Below are 12,456 nucleotides of genomic sequence, written 5' to 3'. Positions count from 1 at the left end.
ATTTGGAGGGGACTATTGTTGTGGTGACATCAAATTATTGTTGTTGCAATGGTGGTTTGAAATCTTAAGAATTTTGGTTTAAATCAAATTGAAATGTAAGTCTTTTTTAATTAAATAGGGTTCATTGAAAATGAGTTTTTGGTTGTCAATAAAATTGTTAGTGTCTAATTATGGCATCATGATGTTGTTATTTGATCGGTGGTTCAAGATCGAAAAGAGGAGTGTGTCGTTGAATTTCGTTAGGACGTCGCTGCATTTTTCCCCCCTTTCTAATTAATGAAGGGCAATATGAACATTTCACATATATATTTGACAAAAAAAAAAAAGGAAAACTAATGAAAAGGGTTTGAAAACTTTGAGTTTTAATGATAAGGACAAAATAAAGGGTAAAGTGAATAGTATCATGATTGACTTTTTAGTGTAAAAATGTGGTTTTTCATTAAAGTGAACAGTACCAGGTGCTTTTCGTTAAAGTTCCCTTATTAAACCAATTTTTTTAAAGTGAGGTCAAATGTGCAACTATTATAAATAAAAGAAAAATCATTGCAGCTAAAACCCAAAAACACAATGCCACCGTCAAACCGGAAGGGACCACTCCATCAACTCGCTTATCAACACTATCCTGTTCCATGCCGTACTGGATATCTATCTACTTGTTCATACCGTTGAATAATTACTTGAGAAAAGAAAAAAAAAAACCAGATAAACAATGTATATACTCAAAGCTGATTGCTTCTGTATATTAAAGGGGGAAGGGGAGTTACAGACATTCTACGTCGCCGTATTTTACTTATTTTGTGGCAGTGTTGTTGTTGTTACGTTCACGCGGTTACCCAAATGCCAAGATTTGCTTCTTCTCCTCGCAGCTATGAACATGACTGTGATATGAGATAATATTATTAATAAGTGAAATTAACCAGTTAATGTTTTGCAGCTACGGAACAACAGCAGTAATTAATAAGATAATTACAAAAAAAAAAAATGTAGAGTCTTGCTCCTAGGCCTAAAATCTATATTTTCTTGTCAATTTCTTCACATTATAAACGAAAGTCACATGTTGTTGTTGGCACCATAACCATATTTAATATGATACGATGATTTAAAATAGAAGGCATTGGGCTAGCTTATTTTTTTTATTGTGTTAGGGACCATATGATGATACTGAAAAAAGTTAGGGTTCCACTATAAAATCAATTGGGAAGATCGAGAATAGTCCAACTCTATATAAGCCCTTGCATTGTTTGGTCTCTTACCAATGTAGGACTTTGGTCTCACATTCTCACATGCCCCCTCACGTGTGACTAATTTTCAAGTTTAACATGTAGACAACACAAATTGGTTGATGTGGTTGTTGAGCTTCACATGTATGTCAACCTACTATATGATACCATGAAGAAGTTAGGATTCTGCCATAAAATCAATTGGTAGTATAGGGAGTAGCCCAATTCCTTTTAAGTCTTTGCATGATTTGGTCCTACATTGATATGAAACTTTGTCCTCACGTTCACACAAATACTACCTTTTTATTTTATTTATTTAATCGGCATATGCTTTATTCAAATGCAAAATTAGTTTTTGTGTTTGTTTAGGAGAGCAAAATTTTAGTTGTTACAAATGAGGAGAGCGCAAATGAGGAAATAAAACGATTATTCATGCAATTCTAATATGTGATTGCTAAAAGAGATGGAATATTTGTACATTTTGAGTCAATAATTTTAGAAGTTGTAAATGGTTTTGGATATGAATCAAAGGTGAGATATTTTTTAAGGAAAATAAGAAAGAATGCAAGGTGAGATTAGAGAAATTAGTTCACCGAGTTGGTGAAATTTCAAATGTATCTTTGATGTTTTCCAGACGTCTTTGATCGCAATTGGAGTTTATCTAATATTTTTTCTTTCTAAAAAAAATTGGTGACACTCAATAGATATAGAAAGAGAAGAATCTGAAACATAAACCAACTCTTTTGACTAACTTTATAAATCATAGAAAAGAAAACGCAAATCCAAACTCCTAGGTAGATATTGGCCACTAATGAAGTTTCTTAAGGCTGGTTTGGTATTGCTGTGCTTTGAAAAAAAGCTGCTGTGAGAATAAGCGGCTGTGCTGTGAGAATAAGCGGCTGTGAAATAAAGCCAGTAGAGTGTTTGGTAAACTTTTTTATGAAAGTGCTTTTGAAAAAAAAAGCAGGATGATGGTGTGTCTTTTCATTAAAGAAGCACTGTAGCTCCGTGTGCTTTGAAAAAACTGGTTTTTTTTCAAAGCAGCAAATAGCAGCTTCAGCTTTTCCTTTGATTTTCAGCTTATTCTCACAGCAGCTTCCAAAATAAGCCCTTTTTTTCAGTTTACCAAACACAAAAATGACCCTCAGCTTTTTTTCACAGTGGTTTTTTTTAAAATCACCTCAATCCCAAACGGGGCCTTAGACTATGTGATTGTTAGCCGACACTATTATAAATATTAGAGAGAGTTCTAATTTCCTAAAGCTTGAAAAAATTATAAAAAAAAAGCTTTAAATTTATTAAAATCTTGATTAAATACCCATAAACTTCCATTTCCATAAATTCAATTAAAATTTTGATTAAATACATATGAATTTGTAAACTCTTTAAAAATTCTTTTAAATCTTATTTAAATCCACCTCCTTTAGTAAACAAATAAATCAATAATTCTACTCGTTAAAACTGTTTTTCAGTTAAAAACATATTAATTTTCGGTTTAAAATAAGATAAAGAGTTTCAACATTTTTTGGCAATATTAAGAACCAAATTAAGAACGATTCCTCAACCCCTCCTTTTCCTCTGCAATTTTCCTTCTGACAATTGCAGTGTTGAAAAGAGAATGAAGAATTCAAAGATGATTATTCTACTTACCAAGCAAGGCCATGGACCAAGTCTCATCCAGTTAAGGAAAAAATAAATAAAAATATTCAGCTGCCTGCATCTTCCTATTGGATTTAAAAATATCATAATATCCAGGGAAATTAAAAACAGTAGCAGCAGAAAAAGAAATTCATAAATTCATATAGTTTATCTTTTTAGAGGGAGGAGGGGACCTTTGATTGAGACAGATGAGTCTCATAAATGATAATTCTGGTGCTCTGATACCTTAATTATTGTTGATATTCAAATCCATTTCTCTGCTTTTTATCTCTGCAAAATCTTGCTCTTTCTAGAACAAAAACCTCCATTGATATTTTTCTCTTCTTCTTCCTCTTTCCTCCGTTACTCTCTGTATGTTACTTTTTCCTTTGCTTTCTCTGTTTTTCCGGGAAAGTTGAATCCTTTTCTCGCAATTCTGTTAGAAAATCGTGTCTTTGTTTGTAAAACTACAAAACCCAGAAATCTCTCGCGCAGAAAACTAGGGTTTCAGCTCTCTTTTTTTTTTTCTCAAAATTTTTCTGTCATTTTCTCGGGAAAATTCGATTGAAAGCCAGTTTTTTTTTTTTTCTGGGTTCTCTCGTAATTTTGATTTTTGGGCTTGATGTAGCTTGAAGGTTTAACGTTGAATTTTCGTGACTTTGATCAGGGTTGAGTTTTCTTTAAGGTTGGTGAAGAAGGAAAAACGATTACAAAAACCCGGAAAAACAGGGAGAGAATTCCGTGTCCGGGGAATTTTGACCGGCATATAAACTATCCGGCGAACTGAAATCCGTTGGGAATTGATAGCATTGCCAGCGAAGAATCTATCTGTGAAGAAAAAAAACAGAGGTGCGAAGACTCGCCCGTGAATTGCTGTGTCCAAACTCCAAAAAATAGAACTCTTTCGTAGGCCCATTTCGCATTTTTGTCTCACTTTTCAAGGGAAATCGAATCCCGACATTCAGTCTCTCCCCTCTTTCTAATTTCTATCCCTCTCTCTCCTCTCCTCTGTCTCTCTCTCTCTCCCTCTCTCTTTCTGTTTTTTCTCTCTTTTATAAGGCTCGTTCTGTTTTCCGGGTTGGGGTGAGAGAAACATTTTTCTCTCTCTGATTCAGGGTGAGCGAAAACCCAAATTTTCTCTCCCCCTCTCTCTCCCCCTCTCATATCTCTGTCTCTCTCTAGAATAGCAGAGGAAAGAAAAAGAAATGATATTAGACAAAGGGTCAATGCAATCAAACCTTGACTGCTTCCTCCATTCTACAACCCCGGTGATCCAACCCCAATTCCTACCCAAGGTTTGAAATTTTCTTCAGTTTCCTGTTTCTGGGTTGTTTTTGGATGAATACTTTTTCATTAATTTGCATGCTGATTTTGTTGTTTTTGAATGTTTGGTGTTGCTGATTTTGCTGCTGTCTGATTTTCTGTTTCTGGGTTGTTTTTAAATCAATGGTTTTTTATCAATTTGCATGCTGATATATATATATATTTTTTTTAATGTTTGGTGTTGCTGCTGATTGTATTGCAGTCTGAGATGAGGAACCTCAATCGGCTATGGCATCCATGGGAGAGAGAAAAGGTTGAGTATTTCACATTGAGTGATCTCTGGAATTGCTATGATGAATGGAGTGCTTATGGCGCCGGAGTTCCAATCGTCATGGACGGCGGCGAGACTCTTGTGCAGTACTATGTGCCTTACCTCTCTGCGATCCAAATTTTCACTAGCAATTCATCTGTGAACAGCTTCAGGTATAAATGTCAGATTTTACACGTAATATTTCTTGTGTTAAGGTTCAAAATTGCATTTGTAATAGCTGTGTCTGCTTGGTTTTTGGAATCTGATTGTTCCGGTGACCGAATTTGTAAAATGGTGCTTTTGATTGCCTTAAAACCGATATGGAATCAACCAAGTTTTGGTTGTGATTTGTTGTACAATTGAAATGCTAAGATTCTGATATGGGTTAGTTGGACTACATTGATTTGGTGATTCTATGCCCATCTGATCAGTTTTACTTACTGCAATTTTGTGTAATTTACAGTCTAATAATGGTATCTGTCTTTGTTAAGTTGCTGTAAATGGCAGAATCACGTGTAATTTACAATCGAATAATGGTATCTGTCTTTGTTAAGTTGCTGTAAATGGCAGAATCACATTCAAATGAATTTTTCAGGGAAGAGCCTGAGTCGGGTGACTGCGAGACTAGGGATTCGTTTAGCGATTCGTGCAGCTTTGAGAGCGAAAATGATAAGTTGTGGAGATGGGATGGATGCTCTTCAGAAGATGGCGGGTACGAGCAAGACAATCTCTTGCATGTGAATGATAGATTAGGGTACCGATATTTTGAGTACTTTGAGAGATCAACTCCCTATGGAAGAGTTCCTCTCATGGATAAGGTATCCTTTTGTAGTTCATTTTCCTCTTATGCAAACCTTACTCTGTGCCTTTCTAATTTGCTTTTTTCGATTCGATTTGAGTTCATCTGATTAAACTTGGTTGTAATCTTAAATTAATGGTTTTGTTATAGTCATGAGACTACTTTCTCCGGTTTTGGTATCTGAACTTTTGACCTTGATAAGTTAACATCCACATCTCTCTTCATGAGAATATGTTCTTGTTTAGTTGTTCTTCTCTTTTTGACTCTCTGTTTAAGAAGGAAAATATATGATTCCCTTAAAGATATGAGGTTCTAACTTTTGGACGATCGGGACAACTTATGCTTATTAGTTTATCAGGCTCCATAATATTACCGCATAATAAAAGTATGTTGGTTTGATTGACACTTTGTTCGTTATGCGCTTGCAGATCAATACATTAGCGCAACGATACCCAGGGTTGATGTCATTAAGGAGTGTTGATCTCTCACCAGCTAGTTGGATGGCTGTTTCTTGGTATATCTCTCTTTCTTTCGCGCCTTAACACGTGACACCCAAATAATTACCTAAATAGAATCAGAGTAAAGCGTGCAATCTGTCTTGAGCATGTTACTAAACTTTATTGTTTTGTTGCTTATGAAAAACACAGAATGTGCAACATTTTTGGAAAATCACTCAGATGTCAGTTATTTTTGCACGTTGTGGATAATAAATACTGCTTATAAATGACCGTAATTACACAGATGCGAATGCTTCCTTATTAGGAGAAAGCAGAATTTAATTTAACTTTCTTGATGTGATTATTTTCAGGTACCCAATTTATCACATTCCGATGGGAAGGACTATAAAGGATCTGTCCACATCCTTCCTCACATACCACACCCTTTCATCTTCATTTCAAGGTATTTATTCTCCACGTCCAGTTCACTTGGTTTTGTTTCCATGCTCAGGCCCTTTTCACCATAAATATCTAAGTTCTCCAATAGCTATGTATATGCACGATATTTACTTACACGTCCGGTATGCACTCAATGTAGACATGGACCTTGAGGACGATATTGAGAACGATGAGCAACGGAAGCGAAAGAAAGGGGAAGGCATCTCTCTCCCTCCATTTGGTTTGGCCACTTACAAGATGCAAGGGAGTGTGTGGGTCTCAGGCAACTGTGGAAGGGACCAAGAGAGGCTCATGTCGCTATTGAGCGTGGCGGATTCTTGGCTAAAGCAACTTAAGGTCCAGCACCATGACTTCAACTACTTCACAACTATTAGGCGTGGCCAGTGCCACTACCTTTAAAAGAACTCCTTCACTTGAAAATGAAAGTGATTGACAGCTAAACTCCTCTCTTGGGATAATTTGGTTTTTGTTAACCTTTTGTTTTGGAGTTTAATTAGCCGATGAAGCTGATTTAGGATTGTGGTTATTTGCTAGGGTGTTTTAGTGTTGAGCTCATGTTTGAGGTCAGTAGATGAGAGTATGTGATGAATGACTTTGACTCCTTTTGTTGGGACTTTGTATGTAGTTGAGAGATGGGTGAGGTTAGAGAAAGGCTCTTTGAATCATGAGTTTATAGTGGTTTGTGTAAATTATTATATTCTCTTGACCGTTTTATGGAACTCTGGGGAGATAAGGATAAATTGCCTTCTGATTTTGCAATTTTTTATTTTAATATTTTTCTTCCGATTTTCCAAACCCTAACATATGGTCATCAATGTTGACCACAGTTGGGTGGTCAACATACTGGAAGTGGATGTTGCTTTCGACTGTATATTCCACTCTTTATAATACTTATAACATGATTAAAATGCTGAACGAAAAGAAATTATATGACAGGAGTTCACTGCTGTTAAGGATAAGCCTATTTAAGTACACCGCTGCTAAGGAATAAGCCTATTTAAGGGATTTTGTGGATAATATCATGATATAAATTATGAAACTAGAGAAGTGGATCATTGGTTGTTCATGCATCAGCCAAAACCTCACTAATGGGAAGCTCTGTGTATTTTGACTAGTTCATCTTGTCAGTTGGAAACATGGAATTCCAAAACAAAACGACCAACCAAAACACCTTATGGCCTTGGGTTTCCTTCAGTCCTGGACTTGGTGCAATGCTATATCATTCTGTGTGCTCGCGTCAAACCGAACCACCACATGCCATAAGTTATTGCTTTTTCTAGATTGGTTGCACAAAGTTATTTTATAATATTTGGGATTAGAGTCATCATAACTCTCCCAGTAATCATGCTTTAATTGTCGCGCAATGAAATGTTGGCTGTCACCGTGTAATTGAGACATGCAAAGAATTATGGTTACGATTTTCATATTTCGGTTTTCTTCTTTCGCACTTATTTTCGTTGACTGAAAATCACTTACTTAAATTGTTATCAGGATATTTGTTTTTTGTGGAGGTTTAAGATTAACATGTAAGATATTTGACTACTATTTCAAGACTTTGTTTGGGCTTCGAGTGAAGAAAAAAAAAGGGGTTTTGTCAAAAGCAATTTTCGGTACATAGGTGTGAACTATTAGGTATGCGTTTGATGAAATTTTTATATACTAACTTCATGTACAAGTGGCTTTTAGTTTAAGTCGTTAAAAGTATTTACCCATACAAGAAATCTTCACATTTTCTTTTCTACCTTTTAATATATATATGGGTCTAGAAATGAGAATGGTGCGAGCTTACCTTATTATTATTCAAAGGGGAAGGTTTGATAAAGGAGCTTTTAAGCCCTTTTGCTGAATTGTTAGTCCGTAGCCCTGCCCTATAGAATGAATAAGGAGAGGCATGTTGATGACCGAACCACTCTTACACTACTCCTTACCACCCTCCCTCTTGTCACTTAAAGGGCGAAGTCGTTGAAGTGAGTCTAAAGGCCAAAGAGTGATCTTTGAACGCTACTATGCATCCTTACTAATTAATAGTATAGTATAAAGTGGTAGTTATTGCCTATTGGATTGAGACCAAAACATTCTAACTAGCCTACAGTGTACAAGGAATGTTGGCATGCCGGAGGTCTATCACTCTCTCTAAAAAGCGAGAAGAACTTACATGACACAGGTAAATCACCCCGATAACATCCTTGCGCAAACAAAATAAAGACGTGTAAAATTTTTGTCCATGGTGGTGTCCTTGTGCCGGCGATTTAAAAAATCATCTTTAGTTTTGATAAACCTAGTGCGCACATAATTTTATAACTAATCTACAGTAAAAATACATGAGTGTTAGTATTGACTCTATAGATTGGTTTTGAACATTCAAGATGGGGAAGAACTCACTCTAGAAGGATAAAAAATTATTCCAGGATTTGAGTGTTTTTGAATCCCATTAGTGCTCAATTACTTATCTCTTGCCCATGTCATTCATTACTGCGCTTGTAGAATGTTAGTGGTTTCTAAGACAATCCCATTGACAAATCTGTAAGCTCCTTTTTGAGTGCAACCGACTATGTGATCCACTTATGGCTTTGGTTGAACAGTGGGGAAAACCCAAATTTCCTATTTTATCTATAGAGAGAGAAACATCACGTCGTTTTGATCTCAAAAGTGCAACCATCAACCACATATTGTAACATGCGTATGAACTGATATAAATAACAAGGACTTTTGGAGTCCAACTACCCACAAACACCAAAATTGCACCACGCATGGGCATTTGCCATTGGGTTTTGTGGGTCTAGAGACATTGATCATGGATGGATTTGCTGTATTGCACTTGATATAATTCACTCAATCTGATAATCCACTTGGACATTAATAATAGCTTGCCACATGCCATGCTAAGATAATTTATTTTTCTTTCTTCTTCTTATGATTTTTCTAATAAAAAAAATTCATAAATGGTTTTGATACATTGGATGTCATCAAAATCTTAATATAGCTAAATCTAAACCATTTCCTAGCTGGCCTTATCATTTGGATAAATTTTAAGGAAAATGTTTTCATGTTAAAGTTGTCAAACTGTAAATTTAGACTATTAATTCAGTAAATTCATATCTAAATTTGTAATTTAGATTAATAAAATGACGACATAAGCATTTATATAGAAAATAAATATGACAATAAACAAATGCGAATAAGTTTCTTTGTTTTTGTAAGTATTTGAGTGCAAATTGCTATAAGTGGGATATTATCACCACTTAATTAATTTTTTTAGCTACAAATTAAAGACCTCCGATATCAAGAGTGCATGAGCTAGAAACTACAACCATTAAGTTGAGAATTTCCATCCATTTGCTGTATCAAATTTCATACATTATATGTATAATATATCTCATACCTTCCTACCAAGCCTTGTATAACTAAAACGGATATTAAAGTGATTGATTGTGTAATGGAGTCTAAGTTAACTGGGTAAATGCGTGTCTTCTAATTTTCTCCATAATTTAATATATGAGGTCACATTAAGCACGCTTTAAATTACTCAGGTTAGTAGGACATCCTAATAATTTTAGGTGAGTAGTTAATCACAACTCGTACCTTCCCGGTTCTCCATGTGGAATATAGAATTGTTATTTTTTGTTTCGTTTTTATTCTCTTGTATCGTAGTTTCACATGCGCGCTTTACCGAAAATTGTTGAGCTACTATATAATTAAATCTTGGTTTCCAAAAGATGGCTTTTGATTTTGTAATCCACAGAATAATGTCAAAGATAGTCATAGGTGAACATCTTATTCTTATATTTGGAGTGTGGACTATGTTATCCTATAAGGCCTCGTTTGGCAGCTCGGACTGTACTGACTATTTCTGTCGGATAGGATAAATAGCCACCGGATAGTACTGACTAAATTAGTCGGGCGTTTGGTGCAGTATCGGATTAATGACCGTATTATTTATACTGTGTTTGGTATTGAACCGGATAGGACAAGAGAAAAAAAATTAACAAATCTTTCTTAGCTTTTAGACTCTAATATAATGCTTTATTGATTCGTATAAAGATACAAGCAACTTTGGTACTAATTTTGAGTTAAGTTTCCTGCCTTGTGTTTTGTTAATTTGATATTATTTTTTTTTCCATTCTAATTTGGCCTCTGTGGTTGTCACGTATATATTCACACATATCTATATCCAGATAAAAATTCCAATCAACAATTCAACAACCCTAGTCCGAAATTCAACAATTCAATGCCAATCAACAATTCAACAACCCTAGTCCGAAATTATTCACACATATATATATCCAGATAAAAAGTAAAATTCACATAAAAATTAAAAAAATGGATAGAGTGATGTAAAACACAAATTTACATAATCAATTGCATAATTAGAGAGAAAATAATAAATAGATTCAATCAATTGCAAGAAAAATAGGAGGGGGAAGAATAGAGGGAGGGGCGGAATCCCAGAAGAAGAAAATTGAAAAGACGAAAATGTGATTCAAACGAAGAAGAAGACTGTGAGAAGACATACCTGGGATGAGAGCAAGATGGCGTCTGGAGAGGAAGAGAATGAAACGCTGCGTTAAGAGGTTGCGGTGGTGGTGGTGGGGGGAATCGAAATTTTGGGGAAAGAATGGGGAAGTTGAGGGAAATAGGATGATGGTCTTTCAAAAAAGGGAACTGTGGGATTTTGCTAAATTTTTGGTTCGAAGATTTTTGTCAGATCTGGTGGAAAATGGAAAAATGAAAAGAAATGGAAGGAGGGTAAAACGGAAGATTGCGTCGGGAGAGAAAGCGGAAGATTGCGTCGGGAGACAAGAGAGCCCGACTAATTATACCGTGAAAATGGATGGTATAAGCAAGCGGGTACACACCGTGTAAAAAAGGTGGGCCCGGATTATTTAATCCGGTGCTTATTTAATCCGAACTGTCACCAAACACCGTACACCGTATTATTAATACTATCCGATCCGTTATACGCTGTGCCAAACAGGGCCTAAATCACCCAATTCGGGGAGGCCTGGTAAGGCTTTTAGCCTGCAGGTTAGTGGGTTGAGCCCATCATATTTAAACCCTTGATAAATGCCTACCCGAGCCTAATGAACTGATTGGCGGCTTCTGGCTCAACCCGATTGTGCTGTATCCACTGAAACACAAAAGAATTGTCATCTCATGCATATGTGTAATAGCATCTCCAAGGGATTAGGAAAAACTTAAAGGCAAATTTGTACTTTGATGCTGATGTGGCTGTTTGCCTAGCCTGTTGCCTTGTTCGAAAACCTATTTTAGTATTTGTTTATAGTTTGCCTAGCCTGTCACCTTGTTGATTCTTATTTGATTAATTATGTTTAGTTCAGATCTGATAAACCAAGTTTGAAATCAAAGCTTCCCGCCAAAAAACTCACCGGAGATCACAACGGAATCAGTCAACAGGAAGGCTTAGCTAAAACTTCTCAACAGTCCATATTGTTTTTCAAGGATTGAATTGTATTTTTTCTCATGAGTTCTTTTACAATTGTACAGCAATATATAAGAGGATTAACCTCTTGCTTTACGCCACAACAGGTGGCTTAGGGAAAATAAATAACAGCCCCTTGAATTAAGGGAAAAAGTTGACAGGAAAAAGTTGACACCCTTGAATTAAGGAAGTTGTCTGGCTTAGGGAAAATAAATAACAGCCCTTTGAATTAAGGGAAAAGGTTGACAGGAAAAAGTTGACAGGACAACTTCCGACTTCCAATACTCCCCCTTAAGCTGGATCCAGAAGGTTTATGGATCCAAGCTTGGACAGAAGCCGTTGAAACTGATGAGAAGCCAATGGCTTGGTGAAAATGTCGGCCAGTTGGTCGAAGCTTCGTGTATACTGTGTCTGAATTACCTGCGACTGCACCTGTGCCCGAACGAAATGACAGTCAACCTCAATGTGTTTTGTTCTCTCGTGAAACACGGGGTTAGATGCTATATGCATGGCTGCCTGATTGTCACAGAATAAGGACATAGGAAGAGTTACAGGAAACCCTAAATCACACAGAAGACCCTTGAGCCAGATCAACTCACACGCAGTGGAAGCCATTGCACGGTACTCAGCTTCTGTACTGAATCTGGCGATAACAGTTTGCTTTTTACTTTTCTAGGTGACCAAGTTTCCACCGACAAATGTACAGTAGCCGGAGGTGGACTTACGATCGATTGCGTTGCCTGCCCAATCAGCATCACAATACCCTACAACTTGAGTGTTGTCATTCTTCCGCATGATGATACCACGACCCACTGAACCTTTTAAGTAACGTAAGATCTGTTTAACCAGAGTCAAATGTTCAAGAGTCGGGGAGTGCATGAATTGGCTCA

The 12,456-nt window shown here is 36.3% G+C and overlaps 1 protein-coding gene across 1 annotated transcript; it reads left to right on the top strand.

Moving 5' to 3' along the window:
* Nucleotides 1–3,021: 3,021 nt before the first annotated feature.
* Nucleotides 3,022–6,885, top strand: LOC103404728 (uncharacterized). The gene is made up of 6 exons (XM_008343682.4): nucleotides 3,022–4,153; nucleotides 4,384–4,604; nucleotides 5,027–5,249; nucleotides 5,659–5,744; nucleotides 6,039–6,130; nucleotides 6,266–6,885. Exons 1-6 carry the CDS (start codon nucleotides 4,064–4,066, stop codon nucleotides 6,523–6,525), a joined length of 972 nt encoding a protein of 323 aa, XP_008341904.2. The 5' UTR covers nucleotides 3,022–4,063; the 3' UTR covers nucleotides 6,526–6,885.
* The last annotated feature ends 5,571 nt before the right edge of the window (nucleotides 6,886–12,456 follow it).

Source organism: Malus domestica, chromosome 17, assembly GCF_042453785.1.
Source record: "Malus domestica chromosome 17, GDT2T_hap1".
NCBI classification, from domain to species: Eukaryota; Viridiplantae; Streptophyta; class Magnoliopsida; order Rosales; family Rosaceae; genus Malus; species Malus domestica.
The sequence above is the reverse complement of the archived record's forward strand: the minus strand, read 5'-3'. Positions and strand labels throughout refer to the sequence as shown.